At 36.9% G+C, this 25,993-nt stretch overlaps 1 protein-coding gene across 7 annotated transcripts in view; it reads right to left on the bottom strand.

Moving 5' to 3' along the window:
• The window catches only part of carmil1.L (capping protein regulator and myosin 1 linker 1 L homeolog), a 165,402-nt gene extending 139,957 nt beyond the window's left edge, over window positions 1-25,445 (bottom strand). For 5 of the 7 annotated variants that reach the window (XM_041566338.1, XM_041566340.1, XM_041566339.1 and 2 more), the window contains exons 1-2: window positions 24,895-25,445; window positions 19,623-19,720 (exon numbers count right to left, since the gene is read on the bottom strand). In XM_041566338.1, coding sequence (XP_041422272.1) covers window positions 19,623-19,720; window positions 24,895-24,934 — 138 coding nt within the window. In that variant the 5' untranslated portion in view covers window positions 24,935-25,445. The remainder of the gene's footprint in view (window positions 1-19,622; window positions 19,721-24,894) is intronic. The other 2 variants (XM_041566342.1, XM_018267832.2) reach the window with 1 other exon arrangement.
• Between the last annotated feature and the right edge of the window lie 548 nt (window positions 25,446-25,993).

Raw genomic sequence — 25,993 nt, 5'->3', positions numbered from 1 at the left:
TGCTTTTATTTTTCTAATGGACGCAAGCCTAAAAATACCCTTCACTACTGCACCTGACCAAGACAAGTCTGGGTTTTGGTAAAGGGAGAGTGTAACTTGGTTGAATGTGTGATGAACTTGGTTTCAGTGAAGAATAATAAAGATCTAGTGGTAGCACCCTGGTTCCCTTACTGCTACACTGCACAATAACATTATTGACAATTTAGTGCTTCTTAATTTGCTGCATGAGTTTGGGGAAGTCCCTTTCCTGTGTGGGCACTTTAATTGTCCCCATGCACAAGGAGATTCGTACAAGACTGATTTACTGACATATGAGTGGAAGTGTCATTGTATGTGACAATACAGAACAATGAATTTCCACTAGTGTTCATTATATATTAATGACGCCAGTACGGTGTCTTACCAACAAAACAAAGTACAACTAATAACCACTCTTTGTTCATATTCTATAGCAATTTGCTGCTAACAGCACAAAATGGCTTAGGTTTCTTAATCTATTATTTAAAAACATTTAACTGTATTTTATGTCTTCGTAGAGTGGCAATTCAGGAATCTTTTGCCCCAATGATAAAAAAATCTCTTTATAATTGAGTATAACAAATCGGCTATACACTCCTTCAACACCTACAAAATAAATAATGCATCTTGTGAAATCCCCACTACAACATGGTCAGGTGTCCTAAATTCTAGTATTCTGTAGTGGCAATGCTTAAATACATTGTATAATGTAGTACAATTAGGCATTCTGTTACTGCACTCTGCTTTGGAGAAAAAAAGTCACCCAAGACCAGCTGGGCCTTATCAGACTTGAATTCAAGATCATCTACAAGTTCATTTTTTATAGATCCCAACTAAGATATAATTAATCCTTATTGGAAGCAAAACCAGCCTTTTAGGTTAATTAAATGTTTAAAGTATTTTCTAGTATACTTAAGGTATGAAGAAAACTTCAGGAGAAAATGCTTTTATAGGGGACAGATAGGGTCACTATAACTAAAAACAGTGTGTTATTATAAGCAGCCTGTACTGTTAAAAGGCTGTTAATATCTGAGGATTAAAGAAAATAACTAATGTATATGGCATAAGTGCTTATAATAGCGCACTGAGCAATTTTACATTACATTATTACGCAACGTATATGTCTTCTTTAGGTCACAATCAGTAGACCAAACTAGATGGGGTGTATGCTACAAGTCAAGTTTTCATTTACTCTCTACAAGGACAGTTGGATTAGAGGGCACAAGCCAAGACGGTCTATCTGATTCTCACTAAGCTAGGTTTACATGTTGATACCACAGATGACCATGTCCTACTGTAAAGAAAGCATTTATACTTCTGCAGAATACTTGTGCACTAAAATCATGGTAATGGCTAAAGTTACTTACATATGTGGTAAATTGCACCAAGGCTTCTACACATAGCAATCAGCGTCTAAAGCTGACCAGACAAACAAACGATTTGGCCCCTTCAAAACCGAGTTGGCAGCTTATCTGCCCATATATGGGCCCTCTCGGACTACCACACTGATAGATACCTGAAAAGCGGGCAGATATCTATTGAGCAGGTTTAAATGTCCTGTGGAGCTAGGAACGCATTGGTGCACTAAAGGGGTTGTTCACCTTTAAATTAATTTAAATATGATGTATAGAGTAATATTATGAGGCAATTTGCAGTTTTGTTTTCTAATTTGTGGTTTTTGCATTATGTATCTTTTTATATTAGCAATCTGGTTGCTAGGGTCCAAATGTATTGATTTGAATAAGATACTGCTATATGAATAGGAGAGGGCCTGAATAGAAAAAAAGAGTAATAAAAAGGAGTTATAACCAAAAAGTTGTAGCCTTACAGAACATTTGTTTTTAGATGGGGCAAATAGTCAGAAGAAGAAAAAAAAAATAATGGCAAGTGAAAATTTGCTTAGACTTGGCCATTCCATAACTAATTAAAAGTTAACTTAACAGTGAACCACTTCTTTAATGCAGTCTCCTAACGGGCCTGCATAGGCACCCATAATGATAGTACTTGTTTGCTGTGAACTTTGACTAACAGGAGAATTTATCTGCTGGTCCGTGCTGATAAATCACAATTTGAGCAATAGGAAAATTCCTAGCAAAAAGGCACAGAAAGCACACTCTGGAGTTCATTTTTGAACATTGAGGGCAAATTTGCTTCAGTGTCTCTGTGTAAGATCTGTACTTACCGGTAGTCTGTTTCAGTTTATGTTTAAATTACTGCTGAATTTACAGAAAGACTGTAAATCACAGTGTGTTTTCATCTTACTGTACTGCACTAGAGAACACCAAGCTACAATTTAATCCAACAAGAATAAATTATGATAATGTGATAATGATTCTAGCATTTTATTTTATTATCCAAATCATAATTTGGCAAGGTTTATGAATAATCTGAAGAGGATAAATAAATATATATATATATATATATATATATATATATATATATATATATATATATATATATATATATATATATATATATATCTATCTCAAAAAGGGATTGCGGCATTCACAGGAAAAAAAAACAAAATTTATTGGATTCTTAACGTTTCGATCCCCCATAGGGATCTTTGTCAGGCGTGTACAAAACAAACAAACAGACCCCCCCCCTCGCTACCACCAGTGAGAATCCAATAAATTTTGTTTTTTGATACTCAAATCATGTGAGTGTCATAATCGCTTTTTTATACACCCCTTGCTGGCACCCAGGTATCATCGCTGTTAACGGTGGTCAAGTTTGTGAGTTGCACACACACATATATATATATATATATATATATATATATATATATATATATATATATATATATATATATATATATATATATATATATATATATATATATATATAATATATATATATAGTGAATAAAGTACCCCCTCTTGTAAAATATAAGGATATTATTAGTTACCGAGGAGTTTCATGACCATATAAAAACACGAGGCCGAAGGCCGAGTGTTTTTATACAGGTCATGGAACTCCGAGGTAACTTCTAATATCCTCATATTTTACAACTGGGGGTACTTTATTTATTATAATACACAAATTTTAGTGAGTCATGTGACAGAAATTACATCACTACTCACCGTTTATAACTGATGACATCACTACTCACCGTTTATAAGGATATAATTTACAGGATATTCACGGCTTTTGTGTATTATATATATATATATTTATGTTTCTGTTCAATAGCAATAATCTGCATTAAAGGGTTTCCATATTGTGGTTCCCTGTATCAACTTGCACATAACCTCCAAGGACTTCAAGAAAAAGTAACACCAAAGAATGCTTGGGACTTGGGGTCTCCCGGATAACAGATCTTTCCGTAATTTGGATCTTCATACCTTAAGTCTACTAGAAAATACTTTAAACATTAAATAAACCCAAAAGGCTGGTTTTGCTTCCAATAAGGATTAATTATATCTTAGTTGGGATCAAGTACAAGCTACTGTTTTATTATTACAGTGAAAAAGGAAATCATTCTTTTAAATTTGGATTATTTGGATTAACTGGAGTCTATGGGATACAGCCAATCCGTAATTCGGAGCTTTCTGGATAATGGGTTTCCAGATAACAGTTCCCATACCTGTACCACTATGTCCATCATACACAAAACAGAAATTTATTTTTCTTTATTGTTTCAGGGCAGGAATCGCAGAAAAGCCTGAATGTTTTATCATTATGGAGCCAGGAGTTACAGTTTACAGGTTTTCCCTGACCCAGTCACATGGTTAACTTTGATGGAACAGTTTTTCCAACAACAGGTTAATACTTTTCTTGCGTTGTAGTTATCAGAGTTCTTTTATTGAAAATGCAGCTCTTTTTGTAGAAAACATTCAGTTCTGAAGGTATTACGTGACATTGTCTGTCTTCATTGCTTTGCACATTTATAGCCATTTCTGTTGCCATTGGTTATGAATAAGAAACACTAAAAAAGAGAAATAAAGAAAAGGCCTATTGAAGCAACGCGCTCATACTCTGCCAGACATTACAGGATAGTCTGATGCTTGAGCCAGTTCTTCCTGTTTATGCTCTGGGAAAGGAGGCCACTAACAGAGTCTTAATTCATACAACTGGCCCTGCTGATTAAAGCCTGTTACAATGCGTTCTACACATACTCACATGGATATAATGAATGAATAGGTGGGAATATACAGCAACCCATATAAGAATTGACAAGGAATTCTCACATACCCCAAAAGAAATGTTTCCTTATAATATGCAATGAGCTGGAATACATTATTTACATACACTATAAAAAATATATAGTGACTACGTGTTCTCTGGTTAGGTGGGAACACCATATTTATACAACTTTATTTGTACAGCACTATTGGGAAATGGAGAGCTGTTGTAGAAAAGTACACACAAGGAGAAGCAGCAGTACAGGTATAGGATCTGTTATCCAGAAAGCTACAAATTACAAAAAGGCCATCTCCCATAGACTCTGTTTTATCCAGATAATCCAAATTTTTAAAAACGATTTCCCTTTTTTTGTGTATTAATAAAACTGATATAATTAAAAGGGTTGTTCACCTTCAAACACTTTTTTCAGTCCAGTTGGTTTCCAGATAGTTCACCAAAAATAAAGGCTGCATCCAATTACTTTCTATTTGTGACTATTTTTCTAAAATTGAAGTGTAAAGTTTCATTTTTCATCTCCTAAAGCAGCTCTGAAAGGGGGGGTTTCATTTAATTAATCAACTATATGCAGCAAATTGTAACAGTTCAGAATGCACCTGGATCACTGAGCTGCCACACTGAAACACTAGCGACATTAAATTACATTTTAAACTTAAAGGGGAACTCCGGCTTCCAGACCAAAATCTGATAAAGAGGCCCACATAACACCCAAACTCCTAATATACAGTTACCCATTTCTTCAAAAAGTATGAATAAATGCAATTTTCTATGCTGCAATCAAGCTGGTTAACAGTTCTTCTCTTATTGCATCATTTGAAATCCTGGCAGGGAAGAAGGGACTAAACACGGATGTAACAAATTGTAACAACTTCTCCAAAGCTTACAGACAGCATGCACGAACTATATAACCCACAGCCTGCAGGATGGAGGATGCAGGCTGAGGACAGATGGCTGCTTATACAAAGTAACAGTAGTCAGCCAGCTCAGCAAAGTAGTCAGACTGCTACGCAGGAGAGCAGGGGGCAAAGCTTAGGGAACTGTTCCAAATCATTAAATATCATGAAAAGTCTGCATATTTTAATTGATGTATATTGCAAAGTTGTTTGAAATTATGTTTACTTTTCAAAAAGCTTACGTTATCTTTGTGTGGAGTTCCCCTTTAAATTTTGAAATTGAATTGAAAAAAAGTCTTTGTTTATGGTGAACTATCTACAAACAACTGAACTGAAAAAAGTTTGTAGAAGAACATCCCCTTTAATACTTATTGGAAACAAAAGCAGCCTATTTATTTAATGTTTACATGATTTTCTAGTAGATTTAAGATAGCTTATGGAAAGATCCGATATTTAGAAAACCCCAGGTCTCATACCTGTATATTTCGCAGATTTTCTCTGCGAAAACTCTACTTTTTGGGGATTATTGGATGAAAACCCTGATTTTTTCAGATTATCAGTGAAGATCACAGTGTCAAGTTTAGGGACATCTGCCAGTTACCTTGACAGGTTTGAGATGACAGTGCCACATGGTGGTAACAGACACTGTAGGAAGGAGGCCCCTGCCCTGTAAAGCTTACAATCTATGTTTATCTATTTATTCACTACATAGACCTTTCTGTCAGCAGATGGGTTTGATCAACAATGCACAAGAGTGCAACATAGACTGAGGTGTAAATATATATATATATATATGTGTATATATATATATATATTTATTTATTTATTTATTTTTTTCCCCCAAAAACTATTGCTATTCCAATCTTTGAAGGAACACAACAAACCACTGCTGCATTTCAATGCATTTGGTAACCATAAGCAAACAAGACAAGGAGAAATGCTGCCTATGAACAAAGAGAAAGCATTGCTCCGCTAGGCCTTTGGATTGATGCCAACCACTCTATTCATCTCCTGAAACCACACATTTTTCAAGTGTGGCTCTGCTAGTAAATTACTGGAGTACATGCTAGAACAAGCCCAGAGCTAAGTTAAAGGTTCCTTAAATGGATTGGAGTTTGTCTTTTTTTTTTTTAGATAACAGAAGGGTTCATGAGTCAAACTGTGTTCATATTTTTCAAAACATTGAATTTCCAGGACAAAGGGAATTATTATACCAATATCAATAGCAAAAATGAATGATAAGTATAAAGGCGCAGTGATACTGCATTTACATCCTGACCTTGAGTTGTTAAGTGGCCATTGAGTCAATGATGGTTCAGTGTCAGGCAGCTGCAAGCAATTCTTACAAATGTATAGTGAGACCTGACGAATAATATAGAGAAAGCCTCTCTCAGACATATGCCTGTTTTGTGGAAGTTGGTTATTTTTATAATTTTTTTTTTCCTTCACAGTAAATATATGTACCTGTTCCTCCCATTACAAGAGACATCAAATGTTAAGGTGGCCATACACGGGCCGATAAAAGCTGCCGACAGACCGTGTCAGCAGTTTATTGGCCCGTGTATGGGGCCCCCCGACGGGCTTCACCGATCGAGATCTGGCTGAAAGTTGGCCAGATCTCGATCGGATGGGATGAAAAATCCCGTCGGATCGCGGCCGCATCTGTTCGTTGATGTGGTCCCGCGATTCGACCCCCGTTTCCCATGCGTTAGGATCCGATCGTTGGGCCCTAGGGCCCAGGATCGGATCAGCCCGATATTGCCCACCTCAAGGTGGGCATATCGGGGAGAGATCCGCTCGTTTGGCGACATCGCCAAACGAGTGGATCTCTCAGTGTATGGCCACCAGTCAGTTTCTAGTTTCAGTTTCCAATTGGCCAGCTGGTAGTACACAGTAAAATTTTAACATGCAACATAGCTAAATTGCACCACTGCCATGAAAGCAAAGGTGAGGTGACATCTGTGTCAACTATTCCTAGTGTGCAACAGGAGGCACTGGAAGATGCCAAGACAAATCAATTCTGACAAATTGTGCAAGCATTTTCCATATTCCCTAAAAAACACAATATGTTTAACTTTCCTCAGTAGCTCCTAAATGCCTGTGTGCACATAGTCTTGAGAAGACATGTTGCTACCTGACTGAAATGTTACTCTTGTTCTGTACTTCAGCTCTAAACCCCAACAATGAATTCTTTCTAAAGGGCATTTTCTTCCTGCTGGGTTGGAAAAAAAACTAGGGATGCACCGAATCCAGGATTCGGTTTCGGGATTCGACCTTTTTCAGCAGGATTTGGCCGAATCCTTCTGCCCAGACGAACCAAATCCGAATTTGCATATGCAAATTAGGGGCAGGGAGGGAAATCAGTGACTTTTTGTCACAAAACAAGGAAGTAAAAAATGTTTCCCCTTCCCATCCTCAATTTGCATATGCAAATTAGGATTCGGTTCAGTATTCGGCTGAATCTTTCACAAAGCATTTGGGGTTCTGTAGATTTGGTGCATCCCTTAAAAAAACCCACATGAAATAATATTTCATAAGGACAGAAATAATCAGAAACCACATCTTTCTAAAATAAAAGCACCAAGCAGTAAAATAAGTAAAATAAGTTAAAGAGGTTGTTCACCTTTAAATTAACTTCTAGTATGATGTAGAGAGAGAGAGAGAGATACTCTAAGACCATTTGCAATTGGTTTTCATTATTTATTGTGGGCGATTTTTTATTTATTTAGCTTTTTATTCAGCAACTCTATAGTTTGCAATTTAAGCCATCTGGTTGCTAGGGTCTAAATTACCCTAGCAACCATGCAATGATTTGAATAAGAGATTGAAATATTAATATGAGAGGCCTGCATAGAAAGATGAGTCATAAAAATTAGCAATAACAATACCTTTGTAGCCTAACAGAGCATTTGTTTTTTAGATGGGGTCAGTGCCCCCCATTTGAAAGCTGGAAAGAGTCAGAAGAAGAAGGCAAATAATTTACAAACTTTAAAAATTAAATAATAAAGACCAATTGAAAAGTTTCTTAGAACGGACCATTCTATAACATACTAAAAGTTAACTTAAAGGGCACCTATCACAGCCAAAATCAAACACATATTAACAATCTGACCAGTACAACATAAACAAGTTTAATCAAACTACATATATAGTTTTTTGAAAAAATCCCTTACTTTGTCAAATGGGTTCTTTCACTGAGGGAGGCCATACTGAGACTATAACAGAGACTATGATATGCAAATTTCAGGAGCATGCTCAGATTGTAACACTGCTTGAGTATTCTACCCAGAATGCCTTGTTTTAGTAAACTCCTCCACTAGAAGTATCACGAGATTTCCCCATCTTGTCCCCTGCTGGTGATGTTATTATGCAAATGAAGGGCACACACTAACTTCCAGCGTGTGGCAGCACAGGTTTGGCTGATTTCAAAATAGCTTAGAAGGGTTGATAAGCAACAAGGAATTTCAACTGAGCATGTGCGAGATTTCAGAGCTGCAGTTGGCTGGGAAGAGCCAGTGAAATCCAACATGCCTGCCTCAGCTAGAACTGCAGCGGAGATAGGGGAGATCTTGCAGAAGGTATAGTGAGCTGATGATTTACATTATACAAACAATTCTAACTGTTTTAAAAATTGGATTTCTTGAACTATCACATAGTGTATTAACTTAGGAAATGATTTTAGTTATGATTGGTGCCCTTTAAAGGTGAACCACCCCTTTAAATAGTGTTCACTAGACAGCTCTAATTACTAGTATTTATGGTATAAAGTCAATACAGGTATGGAATTCGTTATCTGGAAAGCGCTGAATTATGGAAAGGCCTTCCCCAATGAATCCATTTTATCCAAAGTATCCAAATTTTAAAAAATGATTTCCTTTTTATTTGTAATAATAAAACAATACCTTGTATTTGATCCAAACTAAGATATAATTAATCCTTATGGAAGCAATACCAGATTATTGTGTTTATTTAATATTTAAATGATTATCTAGTAGACTTCAAGGGGACCAGTCACCCAAAAAAATTGTTCAAAATCCTATTTTATTACATTAGTCAAGCAAAATGAACTTTAATTACACTATATAAATTATTTGAATCTTGCTTCCTTCAGTCTGGGATTTCTAAATTATAGCAAGCAGGCAGGGGCCATTTTGTGGACACTGTTATTAAGACAAGCCTTGTATCATCTCAGAATCTTGTTTGTGCACCAGAATAGGGGACCCGATGTCCATCCCCATGCCCTGGTCACACAATTAAATGGTAAAGAGAATTGTGTGGAGAGCAGTGACATCTAGGAAGTGCTGAATGGAAAGTGAAAGTAATTGTCTGCCCCGCCTCTATACCACTGGCATAGAGGAGTGGCAGACAATATTTGATTGACAGCTGATATTTTTAAATGAGTTTACAACAGCTATGAATGCTTTAATAAAAAATAGAAATTGGATTTCTTGTTTAGTTTGAAAAGGACTTTAATTATACAGATTTTTGTGTCTGGGTGACAGGTCCACTTTAAGGTATGAAGATCTAAATTAAGGAAAGATCCATTATCTGGAAAACCCCAAATTCCGAGCATTCTGGATAACGGGCTCCACATGTGTATTACATTTGGCATTTGCAGAACCATGGTGGTTTCAGAATACACAAATAATGCATGATTGATCAAAACATTACAGAAAGTTTATCTTGAAAGAAAGGAAGATAAAATAGGCAGGTGAATTCTGCAATTGCACATTATTATTTTTAGATGTACAGGTATAGGATCCATTATCCAGAAACCCATTATCCAGAAAGCTCAGAATTACAGAAACAATCTCCCATAGGCTCCATTTTAGCCAAATAATCCAAATTTTTAAAAATGACACTTTTTCTCTTTATAATGAAACAGTACCTTGTACTTGATCCAAACTAAGATATAATTAATCCTTATTGGAAGCAAAATGTTATATGATTTTCTAGAAGACGTACGGCACGAAGATCCAAATTATAGAAAGTTCTGTTATCCAGAAAACCCCAGGTGCATTCTGGATAAAAGGTCCCATAACTGTACTATTTTCTGCACTATAAATGCATAAGGACCAGGTACTGTATATACACCCCTGCTTGACAGTTTCAGTCTACAAAGCCATAATTAAAAAGCAGAGAAACAATCAGTATGCACAGAGCACATCATAGATTATTAATTTGACTGCACTACAGAGAGGTATGTGATAGCTGCAAAATGAAAAGAAACAGTACCTTGCCCAACAAAAGTAAAAAAATAACTTTATTTGCATTTAATTAAAAATCCGTCCTGATAGAAAAACATGTTTTTTTTGGCTTTTTTTTAACTTGAAAACTTCATTGAAATCTAAAATGTTAACTAGCAATATTGTCTTACCGATCTTTGAATATTTAAGAACAGTTAAGTTTTAAGTTTTCAAAGTTGAACTGCATATCAGATGACTGCAAAGCTGTTTTTCATACCAGATACTCTGCTGCCATGAGGTGTTGAAGAGCACCTTCTGAGACAGGTTTAGGCACGAAAAGTCCTGTTTGTATCCCCTCTGGCAACAAGTATTTAATGCTGTAAAACTATTTTGGGGCAATTCAAACTTCTTAAATTAGATTTTTTTTCCCAAATAAATGTTTAACAATTTCGCGTGGTTTTTGTACAAAAATATAAATTGTATGAGTAGAAATTTTTTACTTCTGTCTGCAAAGGTTTTTAGAGTTTACTGATCATATAAAATATAGATATGTTCTACTCTATCCTGCCCAAAATACCAAGAATAGACATGCTTATTGTAGCATACAACAGTGTGAATTTTGAATAGGCTTTGAATGTTTTATAGACTGATTAAATTCAGGGATATACAGATAAGGAAAACCCCATCATCCAGAAAGCTCCAAATTATGGAAAGGCTGTCTCCCATAGACTCCATTTTTAAAAATGTATTTATAAATTTATGTACAGGCAGTGTCGGACTGGCCCACCGGGATACCAGGAAAACTCCTGGTGGGCTCAGGTGTCAGTGGGCCCTCATGCTGCTAAACTTTTGGCCTATTTCAGGGCCATTCCCTATTTCTATGAGAACAAAGAGGCTAAATAGATGGAATAATTGATTACAGTATAAAGAGAACAGAGGTTGATTGAGGAGATGAAGAATATTAGTACTGAAAGTGGGCCCTGGTCTAAGTTTATCTGGTGGGCCCATGGTCTAAGGTTTTTGGGTGAGCCCCTGGTGTCTCAGTCCGACACAGTGTACAGGTATGGGATTGGTTATCCGGAAACCCGTTATCCAGAATGTTCTGAATTACGGAAAGGCCGTATCCTATAGACTCCATTTTATGCAATTAATTCAAATTTTTAAAAATTATTTCATTTTTCTTTGTAATAAAACAGTAGCTTGTGCTTGATCCAAACTAAGATAGTATTAATCCTTATTGGAAGCAAAACAGCCTATTGGTTTTTTTTTAATGTTTAAAGGATTTTCTAGTAGACTCAAGGTATAAAGATCCAAATAACGGAAAGATCTGTTAGCCGGAAAACCCCAGGTCCAGAGCATTCTGGATAATAGGTCTAATACCTATACTTAAAAACAGTGTCTTGTGCTTAATCCAAACTTAGATTTAATGAATCCTTATTGGAAGCAAAACAATCCTACTGGGTTTAATTAATGTTTAAATCTTATTTTAGTAGACTTTAAGGTACGAAGATCCAAATTATAGAAAGATCCGTTATCCAGAAAGATCCAGGTCCCAAGCATTCTGGATAACAGGTCCCATACCTGTACTAAAATGTCATGGAAGCCAGGAAAGAATATTTCCAACTACTGCAAGCCTATTAAGTGATTGTAAATAGGGCATTTAAAGTTTGCCCTTCTTTAGAGAAAAGCTATGTTATTGTCTGAACAGGAAGAACATAACAGCAACTCGCGTTAAATGTGAAGCTCTGGTCATGAGAAGAGAGTATTCCAGGAATCCGTTATATAGAGGATAGGGAAGGGCTTTGTGATTGTATGCAGCTGCACACATTATATGGAGAGACAGTACATTATGAAGAATCCCAACTTGTCATATGGTGGGGAAATAAAAGGAGTGAATTCTGTAGGAAAATTGAACAAATTTACAGAGTGAAATTGTTGTGTACCAGAAAATTACACTACAGATATTGGAATTCTTATGCAGAAACCAGGTATCCAGAAAGCTCCAAATTACAGGAAGGCTATCTCTAATAGACTCCATTTTAAACATATTATTCAAATTGTATAAATGATTTTACTTTTCTCTAGAATAAAAATAGTACAAAGTACTTTATTACAAGAATCCAAAAACCTTGTGCAGCAGTAATCTCCAGACTTTCAGTTTCAAATTCCTCTTATGGTGCAACTTTATCTCCAAACCTTGTGACAAGGCTACAGATAAAAAAATATTCTATCAGCCATTGTAGCATAATTCCAAGAGTATACAGGACAGCAAATACTAAGCATTATATAAAACAACTTCCTCTTCACAAATGGAATATGTGGGAAAGTAAATAAGACTTTTTTTTTCTCAAGTTATTCCTAACTCAAGACTTTTTTTTTCTCAAGTTATACCTAACTCAAAAAAGCATTAAAGTCAAAGGGCATTTTTTCTTGCAGTGACTTCTTTGTCTCGGATACTTTTATGTGGCTGCAATCTGCTGCTGTTTCGTGAAAAAATTTGCAGATGGTGAAATGCAGAAATTCTCTGTGAATCCATGCCTGCTGAAAAAAATCACTCATGACTATTGGCAAGTTTTTCTCTTTTCTTTTCATCAAAAGGTGTTCCTTTTTTTTCTCCAAACAAACGTTTTGTGATTCTGGCCAAAAACTTTAATTTTGACTTTATCACTCCATATCAGTTACAAAAGGCCTCAAGTCTGTCTTAGATCAGTGATCCCCAACCAGTAGCTTGTGAGCAACATATTGCTCCCCAACCCCTTGAATGTTGCTCCCAGTGGCTTCAAAGCAGGTGCTTATTTTTGAATTCTGGGCTTAGAGGAAACTTTTAGTTGCATAAAAACCAGTTGTATTGTCAAATAGAGCTTTCTGTAGGTTGCCAGTCCAGGCATGCTACCAAATAGCCAATCACAGCCCTTAATTGGCATCCTCTGGAACAATTTCCATGCTTATGTTGCTCCCTGACCCTTCTTACATTTGAATGTGGCTCACGGGTAAAAAAAAGTTGGGGATCCCTGTCTTAGATATTGGCGTTGGTGACAAGGTGCAGGTAAGGTTTCTTCCAGAAAACTTAGTGCTGCACTACGGCATGGCGTGACATCACTCCTGTGTCAGCTTCCTGCTACTCATTTACAGTCATATGAGGGTTTGCCTTTGCCCTTCATACAAGCAATAGTCTCTTTAGATTTCCCTGCTCTTCCAGGTCTTGCCTAACTTCCAGGCTTTCCCTTTACTGCCCTTTGTACCTTTGCTTGAGTAGTTTTTTTCTCAGTGTTGTGCGTTTCCTCCTGCTGATTATGACAGAAAGTTCAGGGCATGAATTAAGCCAGCACTGGTGTAAACCTATTACGAGAGACGTTTTCTGGGTTACAAACCAGTTAATGTCCTTACACTGTTTAATTATAGACAAAACCAAGCACACCAATATTTCATATAGGTACTGTACAGTACTCTATTGCTACTAGGCTATATTATAGGTATTTTATCAATATAAGTGTTTCAGCCCAGTTAATGGATTGTAAACTCCGTACATCAGCCAGAAAGATCAGTATCTGAATATACAGTAAATAAGTGAAATAAATGTGTTTATTTATTTAAAATAGCCCTAAATACAGAATGTGTATTACAATTCAGCAGGCAGCTATTCTGTTCTCCATATTTCAGACCAAAAAAACAACCCCATTTCGGCATTTCATTTAACTGAAAAATGATCTGCATTATGTCAGTACAACAGGATCATTTTAGGTAAAAATGCCAGAAACTGCAGCTTGATATGACCCTGTATAATTGGAAGAACCCCCTCATAAATAGATGACAATCATATTATGTTGCAGATAGAAGTCAATTTAAATCAAAGTACTGGCTAATATTCACATAAATGCACTGACAACAATAATTTCCATTTCCACCAGCTGTTTTTCTGGATAATTCAATAAAATATTCTAATAACTATCACAGAAACTTGATACAGAGGGTGGAAATATACATAATAGTACATAAAAGTGGGAACTGATGCACTCCCACAGCCTGTTATCACAATTAGCTACAAGAGCGACTTGCAATATGATGAGCTCAGGACTACCAGAATTTCACGATCAGCAAGATACTCAATAAGTAAAATACGTGTGAGCTAGCTACTAATGTGAGAATCATGAAGAACCCCAGTAGCATCTTCTTTCTTATTGTTTAGATATGGGTAGAGAGGATATTTACAAACCAAGAACCCATGTTTCCTGTCTAATTAAAGTTAAGGAAATAACATTTAATAGCAAAAACTATGCCAGCGAAAAATAAAACATTGTTACTATTGTACAGTACATTACAAGCTGCCACCATGAAAACAATAAATGAGACTGTTTACCTTTGTAGTAACTATATACAGTTATAGAATGGCCAATTACTAGCAACTTTGCAATTGGTCTTCATTATTTCTGGGGGGTTTTCTGTTACAGGTATAGGACCGGTTACGCATAATACTCAGGACCTGGGGTTTTCCGGATAACAGATCTTTCCATAAGTTGGATCTTCATACCTTAGGAGTAAAAAAGGCTATTCGAAAGGTTGCTTAAAATTAGCCAATCTATAACATACTAAAAGTTAACTTAAAGGTGAATTTAAGAAAAAATGTACATGCCCAGGCCACACTCCACCAGTATAGTAATGATCCAATTTGTTGCCAGGCAGCAATGTAGTGACCCTAAAGGGGCCCTGTTCCTCTGTAAAATATATTTACCGCTGCTTATCTTTGCTTTTACAAGGCAGAGAAGATCCCTTTTAATTTTAATGGCCCATTACCCAATTTTAAAATCTTTAAAACTTTGCATATGTCTGATGGAAATACTAAGGTCAGCGCAGGAAGCATCTTGCCTGGAGGCAGTACTCACCCAACAACATGCGCTTACATGAAGTAATTTTTATGATGCAAGTTGTATCCTGAGGGTCACTATTTGCAGTTGTGATAAAAAGAAAATACACTGGTTCTAGGGTAACGTAAGATAGGAATACCTTCACAGATGCTAGGAAAACATCATTGTTTGCTTATAATACTATAAAGCAGGGGAGTTACAGTTGCAGTGTACCGCACTGCACAGCATATGCACACTGCTGGGCTACACGCTGGATTTCCAGAAGCAATACCATGACTACACATTGAGCAAAACAACAAATCAACAAATCATATTAAACCAAGGGACGCACATGCATTATTTCAAAATTCATTTCAAAGCTTTTCTGCTGCAGTTCATAGCACCTGCGGATGAGTGCTAAGCAAGCTTCACAAAACTGCATACTGTACTGCAGGGACAGCAAGAGGGGGCTGGAATGTGGGAGTGAAAATGACAAGTGAAGACACATAACCATATCAGTTTCCCTTTAGGACTTGCTTATTTTCCTTGCTCCATCATGATTTTCCCTGCCATTAACCTTCCCCTTTCTCCTTCTTACTTCTCGGTAACACAACAAAGGCTAAAACCATAGGGTATTGGGTACTGCAACATGTCATATACCATCCATAAAACAAATTGTGCGTGCTTTTCATTTCATTTCTCCCAGTTGCATCCTAATTGTCTGTTGGGAACAAGATGAAAATCATAATCTGCTTTGTATACTCAAAGGCCTTTACACAAAATGATCTCACATAAAGCCATAGAAATCTCATATGTTCTTGTGTGAAACAACGAATAATGGCACTGCCATGAAAATCATATACAGTAAATATTTAAATGAAAGAATAATAACCTAATGTACGTTTTTATTCAAGTAGAATACATTTTCAGCCTAACCAATTATTTCTTAATTGCCATGAAGTAATGTATAAACATACACTTTCATGCAGCTTAATATTTAATAGATTGCAGTTAAAATAATTATACAAATATATTTACAATTTTGTAAACATTTTTGTAAAGAGTTTAAGATTATTTAAGAATTCTTTAATCTCCTCCTTCCTACAGTGTCTTTAGCACATGCCACTTAACCTCTGCATATTTATACTTATTTATTACTATGCTAGCTACTTGTTTATTATTATCATTTTTAAAAGAAATTGCTTTAATTTCAATATACAAATGAGGGCACAATTCGATACTTTGTCAAATATTTTATGAGGGATTCAATATTCACCTGAATCCAAAATTACTGATTCAGTGTATCATTTAAAGGCTGTTTTAAAACATTGGCCCTTTTTTCTGCTGCCTTAACTTTTAGAAAATGATGTTTTTACTAGGTAGAAATAAAGGGACAATGGATAACTAAACAACATTCCCCAATACAGACCCTGAGGAATCCAAACAATGTAAAGTATTGGATGCTGCAGACTTAATCAAAAGAAGCAGCTAGGCATGTATAGTGTTCTTATGTATGGGTATGTTTTCAGGCAACAATTGTGTAAAATTGTTAACGCTACTAATGTATATTTTGCCAGTGCTTCATATAAATAAAGGATTGATAATAATAATAATGAAAATATTTTTCTTGTGATTACCACATGAGGAGTAAGAGGCTGATTTTGGTCATAGATACAAAGAAAAAAGCTCAAGAAAAAGAGCAAAACAACCAAAGCTTCCTAGTCCCCCTCCCCATTGATCATGTCCCTGCAAATGTTAAGTCCAAACACATGCCACATTGCTGCTCAGAAGACATTCCAAACATTTGTATTTACTAAACACAAATGGGAAGGCAGAGCTGCAGTGTGGGCGGCAACCAGAATCCAAACTGCAAAGTGCATACCTGATTCCTGAATTTATCAACAAAACGAGTACATAGTGAATACCATTTCCCAAATAAAAGAGGCATATTTATTATGTATTGAAATTTAGGAGGATTCCCAAATAAAAGAGGCATATTTATTATGCATAGAAATTTAGGAGGATCCCCAGTAGTTGAATACCATTATTTGAATTTTTATGTCAGCCTAATGTGCCATTGTCTTAAGCTTAAATGCTAAGCATATCAACGCGGCGATCGACTTTTTTAAAAAAAAAACACACAGTGAAAATCCGCATGTTTGTCCGGGGCCTTAAACACTTTGTTGGTGTTACTGTTCCTTTAAAGGTGGACATAGAAGGGTGGATAAAAGCTCCTAAAAGCCCCTAAGGCTCAAGGGGCTTTTTTGGGCTGTGTATGAGATTCTGACTGCCTGCCCAACCAGTAACTGGTTAAAGATCAAGTAGGTATCTGCTGGGCTTGTTATAAAATCCTGCAGCAGAAAGAAAATTATACTCTGCGAGTGCACACTCCAAGTCTAGAGAGGGACACCTGGGAGTAATGCAGGTGCTGTTAAGAAAGTACCCAGGGCCAACAATTTAAAAAAAAAAAAAAATACGGTCCCAAAGAAAAAAAAACATAATTGAATTAAAAAATAGGAAATAGGCTTCCCTTGTGCTTTAAATAATACCCCAATGAAAACCCAACAGTAAGCAAAATCCACACACCTGATCCATTCCCAGATTCATAGTCATAGTAAACCTCACCCCACTATTTCAATGTGTCCGTGATATTTACTGGTATTTAAGTAAGTTCTCTGAACCTGCCAAAAGCTATGTTTCTGGCTTACAGTGCCTAGATATATATTTTGCTGCAAGATGTTCACTACTGCATGGCCATAAAATTTCAAAGTAGGAAAACTAAATAATCTTCAGTGTTTGGCGATTCCACTGTGAATTGGTAATTCAATGATGAATCACACCAGATACAGACAGCAAGAAAACTTCTTTATCTTGGTTAACTGCTACAGAACTAGATGTAAGCGGTGGTCCTACAGGCTCTGCACAATACAAGACCCCCACAACAGAAACAATAAATTGAATGCAGTAGGCATCTGACTGGTGAAGCTTCCCATATGCTAACGTTAAACATTAGTTTCCTGAGCTCTGCAGTACAGGAAACAAAGGATATACTGAATAACAGCAACAGTATCTTTAATACATACATGCTCAGATAAACATTCAAAGCAACTTTAAATTATAAAGAGGCTTATGCATCTTAATTCAATACATTTTGTCTGATGGGCCCTAAGATTCTTTTTATATACATATTAATAAAAGCAGCTATTCATATCTATCTGTCATATCTTTCTTTTTGATTATTTTGTCTTTTTCTTTATGACCAATAGCTTTATTAAAACCATAATGTTATACATTCCTCTCTTGTATGAAGGGTTTTAATGGAAGCAGTTTCCTACCCCTCACCTACTCTGCCAGACAAAAACATTTTTATGTAAACAAGTTTGCCACATGTGAAAATACAGGAGTCCAATTCTTTTGTAATTTCAAGTGTACACATTGAAGATAACCCTTATTATTTAGGCAATAATGAATGATATATTGTACCTGATATCAATCTGGGCTAAAAAGCATTGTTAATCATTAAACATGATACTTACTGAAGTTCCCCATAGAACCTCTTTGGCCTGTGTTAACGGAAAATGGTCATCAATGTTCATTATTTCTTTATAGGATCTTCATAAAACATATGCTACAAACAAGTTGGGCCAAATCTTTAATCCCAGAAGGATGTAGATAACCAATCATAGCTCTTCCTTCACACAGGAAAAAATAAAGTATAATTCACTTCTAGGTTCATCCAGCTGCTGTTTAACTGCATCTTACAGAGCCAAGAGCCAAGTGCCACAGGCTCTTCTGTACAGCTTGGAAAAGCAGCCAAATCAGAAGTGGCTGGCAAGTGCCTGCAAGGTTTTTTGGAGAACATTTTTATTAAAGTTGCACAAAAACGTCCTTTTAAAAGGTCTATAATAAAATGGGAAATATTTAACACTATGTCCCATTTATAATGAAAGTTCAACTTTAAATTAAATTTTAGTATGTTATAAATAAAGCTATTTCATTCCTATCAAATTGGCCTTTTACAGTTTTGGAATTATTAGCATCACTATTCTGTCTACTTACATCAAAATGCTACCAGGTTGTCTGGGTCACTGACCCTGGCAAACAAAAAAAACAATGTGAGTCTTCAATTTAATTGTTATTCCTATAATTTACTGGTTATTTTTCAGTTAAGGCCTTTTATTCATTTTCCATTTTTTTCCAGTTCCTATAAAAGCCAATTAATATTCTATTAAGATTATTTTCTTTTGTTACCTTGCAATGGACAAACTGGTTATGCGTATTCTTCAAATAAAGCCCTAAATAATGAAATTATGCCAAAATATTAAAGAAGTCAATTTTTCCCTATTGATTTACAACCACAAACAGAACAATTTTGTAAACACAAGTAACTAATGCACAGCTGAGAAACTGCCAAAAGCAGGGCACACACAGCTGTTAAAGTTTTGCAGTTGGTTGGATATTTTGCAAAAGGTTTCGTTTTCAACGAGAAACTAAAATCAGTGAAATAAAATATAATTTGTGAATTAATTAAGAACACTTACCAGAACTTTATTTTCAACTCTATCTCCCTTGAGCTCAAGTTTCACTTTCTTCCTTACAGCAATCTTTATTTTTCTTCCAATAACATCCCGGATGCTTTCTATACGATGAACAAAAGACATGAGACAACATGAAATTAAATTAAAATAAAAACAGCTGTTTGAACGACATGAGTAAATTAAACAGAGTACACACTTTGGCTCACCTAGCTATTGGACGAACTACAAGGGGTGGGACTGCACCATGGCCTGCCCTCCCACGGGCACACTGAAAGTCTGTTCTACATGTAGACATGGTGGTAAGCAGAATGGGAGCGGCAGTGCAATTTCTCACACGGGCCAACTAGTTACATTACTTCACATAATTTAGATTGAATCCAAAGGCCACTGTGAACCACCCCAATTATAGTAATTGTAACCTGTCTTATGTGTGATACTGTATGCTAGAGTCCTGCAGTGGGTCAGGTCCCTTTTGGTTACCTGCAAAAAAAGCAGGTACCCTGCGGGATGAGGGTAGGATTTTTGGGTGCAGGTCTAGATGCCGGTCTGTGGGTCGCGGGTCTAATTTATATTTCTTATCTTATATATGTTGTCTATATTTCACTCCCTTTAAAACTATACAAAACTTTTTTCAAGCTCCGCCCACTTTTGATGATGTGACTTCCGGTTTGAAGCAACAGCACTTCCTGTTTAATGGTGGAAATCGGGTTGCGGATAATGCAGTTGCAGGCCAAGGACAGGTAGTGGATTAAAGTGGGTAAATATGCAGGTTGCGGTTCAGGTCTCAGGCTGCGGGTCTCAAAATTTGGTTCTGCGCAGGACTAGACTGTATGCTCAAATCTGTTACCGTTCTTACTTTTAAAAACATACTGAATGGGGCCAAGAATTCATAATTAGCATGACACCTTTTCGTTGTTAGCTTACTGTTAATGTTACATTTTGTTATAATAATTACACAAGGCAAATTATGTGTAACACAGCTGGTGAACAACTTTGCTGAAAAGGTTTGCACTCGTTTCTAACCAATCTTAAAAAACAACCTGTTGAATAGTTAATGCAGGTTACTAGAGATAGAGCTTATGTTGCCCTGTTATTACATTGGCCCAAATATATAAAAGAGCAAGATAGAAACACTCATATTGGATGGGTACATATTTTCAGCTCATTTAGAGGCATACTAAAGCTGAACACTGGTTTACAGCTTTCTGTATGATATAAAGTGAGACATGACTTTTTTTCTAGTTATTTACAGACAAACCTTTTGAGTTTACAATATTAACAGACCTGTTCGTTAAAAACTGCTGCACTTACTGACACTGATTGAAGAATAACAAATATCTTCAGGAGTTTACCTTTCCCTGCGGATGGAGTTGTCACTTGAAATGTGTTAATAAACCTTTTCACTTTGAAGTGGTTTATTTGGAACAACTTCCCCGACTCATTTAATCACAATCACTTCTGCGTACCTGGGTTATCAAGGGTTCCAGGATTACTTTAGACACTGGGGTTTAACTTCGCTTTAAGATTGACCCATGCTCAGTGCCTTGCAGAACAAATAATACTTGACCAATCGTCTAATATTGCTGAAAACCAAATTGTATGGATTTTTTTTTTTTAATAGCCTTGGTCATCTGTAATGCTTTTATTATTAAGGCAGAGCAAAAATTATGTTGGCATAAGTATAAATTGTTATATATAGCTACACCTTTTTATTATAGTATAAAGATCTTGGAGGGAAGGAGAAGAGGGCACCTGTGTGTAGACTGCAAAAACAATTACCTCGTCAGACACTCTCAGCTAGAGGAGCAATATTTGATATACCTCTGTGATGTGTGTGTCATTTACATAAATGATGTTGGCATAAGTATAAATTGTTATATATATCTACACATAATACGCACATATTAAAGCAAAGTATATACTGTACCTATATAGGTATGGGACCAGTTATCAAGAATGCTCGGGACCTGGTAAATTCTAAATCTAGCAGCTGTGTAGGTTCCTTTATCTGGAATCCCCTTAACCAGAAAACAGAAAAATGATGGGAAGGCCATCTCCCATAAACTCCATTTAAACCAAATAATACTAATTTTTAAAAAAGATTTCCTTTTTCTCTGTAATCATAAAACAGTGACTAGTACTTGAGGGTACCTAAGCTGCTTCAAAGCCATATCAGTGGCAAAACAATTCTATTTGGTTTAAGGTTTAAATGATTTTTAGCAGATATTGAGATCCAAATTAAAGAAATATTCATTATCCAGAAAACCCCCAGGTTCAAAGTAGGGATGAACCGAATCCAGGATTCGGTTCGGGATTCGGCCGAATCCTTCTGCCTGGCCAAACCGAATCCTATTTTGCATATGCAAATTAGGGGTGGGGAGGGAAATTGCATGACTTTTTGTCAGAAAACAAGGAAGTAAAAAATGTTTTCCACTTCCCACCTCTAATTTGCATATGCAAATTAGGGTTCGGATTCGGTTCGGTATTTGGCCGAATTTTTCGTGAAGGATTCGGGGGTTTGGCCGAATCCAAAAAAGTGGATTCGGTGCATCTCTAGTTCAAAGCATTCTGGATAATAGATCTTATATATATATGAGCTCATTTCTTATACAAGATGGACAGACTTCCTGCTCAAAAAAATCACAGCAAATACCCAAAGGAGCTTGAAGTCATCAGGCACAAAGTATGAGTCAACTCTGACTCATTTCAGTTGCCTTCAACAGAATTACTGCTGGGCTATATAACATTTCTATTCCAGCAAGTTTCAGCCAGCAGTGTCAGAACTAGGGGTAAGCAAGTGAGGCAAAACACCAAAAGAATTGGAAAAAGATGTAATTTTATTAAAATGTCCACACCCTTTTTCTCTGTCCCCACACATGCAGCCAGGAACATCCTCTACTTGCTACTGGACTCAAGAGTACATAGTACAGTTTAGTAGCTGATTTTGTAGAGATTTTGGGGGCTACATACTGAAAGACACTTAGTTTGCCCAGGATCTGTAACCCATAGCAACTGATCAGCAGCAAGTACTGGAAACCAGTTTAAAAGCTAATATCTTATTGGTTGCTATTAGTTTCTGCCCCTGGGCAAATTTAGTGCCTTTTATTACATATGGGGGGGTTCTAGTAGCATTTGACCTTTTTATTATAGTATAAAGATCTTGGAGGGAAGGAGAAGAGGGCACCTGTGTGTAGACTGCAAAATTACCTCGTCAGACACTCTCAGCTAGAGGAGCAATATTTGATATACCTCTGTGATGTGTGTGTCATTTACATAAATTGATTTTTCTTTTTGCCCTGAAAACATGCAAAATTAACATTTTCTGGAATAAACGGTCTGTTATGCTGTGATCACTGGCAGTTTCCTTTGAGGTGAATGAACGGTAGCATTGATGAGTACCTACCATTCCTCTGCAGGCTGAAATATAACCGTGAAAAACAATGCTGCAACGCCACAGTGCAGCAGCCTTACACCGTTCATTCTTCTGCTAAAGGCAGAGCAGGTGTCAGGTTAATGTTGCATTCTGCACCTTGTATGTGTGTGCACTGACAGGCACAGGATCAGCCTGTCAGCTCACACACAGAGTAGATTTTGGCTAGACAATGCATACTTTTTGCCACTGACGTACACAACATGCAAACAACTTTCACACTTCAATAAATTGGAAGCAACAAATGATATACAGGTATGGGACCTGCTCGGGACCTAGGGTTTTCCGGATAAGGGGTCTTTCCAGTAATTTGGATCCACATAACTTAATGCTACTAAAACATTATTTAAACATTAATTAAACCGAACAGAATAGGATTGCCTTCAATAAGGATTCTTTATGTTTTGGTTGGATACAAGGAACTTTTTTATTATTACAGAGAAAAAGGAAAAAAATGTCAAAATGTAAATTATTTGATTAAAATAGAGTCTTTGGCCTTCGGCCTTGAGATTTATATGGTCATGAACGCCTTGGTAACTTATAATATCCTTATATTTTACAATAGGAGGTACTTTATTCACTATATATATATATATATATATATATATATATATATATATATATATATATATATATATATATATATTTGCATTATTTTTTTTATATTTTTTAATTGCATCCTGTATTAAAAGGAAGATCAGGTCACCTTAAATTAAGCATTACTGCCTGGGTGCTTATAGCTGGCCTAGGTTACTACAGAAAATGTGACCTACCAGTCCCTAACCTACACTAATTAAGTACTTGAGGCTTGAGCGCAGGGGATTTTGACCCCCAGAGAGTCTCGTATCTGTCCATTACATCACAAAAATACAACCAAGCATGTAAACAAACAGGGCCTGCTAAAGTGTTTAAATAGTAAAAAAAAACTGAATTAGTAGGATGCCTCTGCCAAATCATTTCAATGAATGGGAACAGGGTTTTTGATAAGGTTTCTATATGGAATTTCCCATTAATAATAACATAGTGTAGAACAGGTCTGATCTGCGTGTGACACTGTCACACTACAATACTCAGTTGTGGAATGATGGGAAGTTTAGGCTGAACAGCTGGAGAAGCCAGAGCTTGGACATCTCCTCTTATTTGCTGAGGGTGCATAACCTATAGTACATTTCTGCCAGTAATTTATGAGCTGCAGAATCTTCCTACACACACACACACCAGATAAAATACACTCACACCATTATCCTCATGGAGCTGCTCAGCACTGCTATTAACTGCCATTAGCAGGAATCCCCATGGGGGGCTGAGACTGTTATGTTTACAGAAATCCATTCTGATACCAACATAAACTCCATGCTCATACTACTGTCGATTTACAGTGCTGTCAATACACTTCATCCATGCAGCTCACTGGCCAGGATTTAGCCCCCAGCATACAACTATAAGGAGTCACTCCCACCTCATTAACCCACTGGCTGCTGAAAGGTGCAACTGCTGGTGCTGCTGTCAGTCACCTTCATTTAAAGGGCTTAAATTAGAGGTGTGCCAGGCAAGCCAGTGAGCACATGCCAGCTACACCTATGGGCATATTAACCACATATTAACCTCTTCTGGGCTGGGGCTTAATTCATACAAGAATGGCACCTCTAGGATATATATATAGATATATATATATAGAGATATATATATATATATATATATATATATATATATATAGAGATATATATATATATATATATATATATATATATATATATATATATATATAAATTAGAACATATTTGTATTATGCAACAGGGGTAAATGAGGAACTTAGTGTGATCCATCCAGGAACAGCAGTCTTACCTAGCAACTCTCGGGGGACCTCTGAGCTGTCTTCTGTCATTTTGTCAGCCCCTCTTGTGTTTGATGGTTGAACAGTACCAGGCAGCCTGCTGCTCCACCACACAGCTCCCTCAGCAACGTCTCACACAGCAGATCCGATGAACAAGGGGCAAATGGTGTTACTGCGTACTGTACATACCCCCGGCAGCAGCCTCCCATGCCCCAGATTACTCGCAGAAAGCAGGAAATACAGTCTATCCCGGTTCAGAAAATCCCTTGCACTGACTAGTGGGAGAGGCTTAAAGAGCCAAAGAGAGGGGGGTGGGGTGTGAAAGACAGATAGGAGGAGGGGAGGCTGATAACAGCAGCTCTCTGTCTCTCTTCCCTAAAGCTGAATTTTCTCAGCAGTCTCTCTTTCTCTGGGCTGCAGCTCGCGCACACGCGCCGTCTCTCTTCCGCAACAGCGCCCCCTTTCTCGCTTGTGTGGGAGCCGCAGCTGCACACCTACAGGCTGAAGGTGCATGTGTGTTCCATTAGGCGCAAACGGCGGGTCGGAGGGGTGGCACCCATAAGCCTGGTCCCTTACCTATACGCACGCCCGTAGCTCGCGAGAGTTAGAAGCGTGGGAAGAAAAACAAACCAAAAAAAGATAACCTCAGGGTGTGAACAACGTAGCTCGATGACCAGGCTGAACACTTGAGTTGTGTATTAAATATATTAAAGCAATCATAGTCTTATGTAAGCGTGTGCTGTAGTTCAACAACAACTGGAGCTCATAGTTTGCACGACTGCTAGTAGAGAATGTACCAGTTTGTTATAAAGGCCACATAAGCAGGATTGTATATAGGTCTGATGCTGTCCTAGGCACTGGCCCACAGCATACCTGTCCCTGTGGTTTTTAACTAGAGGTGTGGCCTGATTGGCATTGGGCAGTAGTAGTAGTAGCAGGGAGGGGGAGTGTGGCGCAAGGGATTTTGATGTAGCCAGTGGTCTAGCTACAGAGAAAACAGACCCTGCGGCTTCAGGGGGGCCTAGGAGGTATAGAAATCACGTTTAATATATAGTGGTAAAACAGGACAACCTCTGGATATGTTGGGGGCTCTTAAATTAATTTGTTGTG

This window comes from Xenopus laevis, chromosome 6L (assembly GCF_017654675.1).
Source record: "Xenopus laevis strain J_2021 chromosome 6L, Xenopus_laevis_v10.1, whole genome shotgun sequence".
Lineage (NCBI taxonomy): Eukaryota > Metazoa > Chordata > Amphibia > Anura > Pipidae > Xenopus > Xenopus laevis.
The sequence above is the reverse complement of the archived record's forward strand: the minus strand, read 5'-3'. Positions and strand labels throughout refer to the sequence as shown.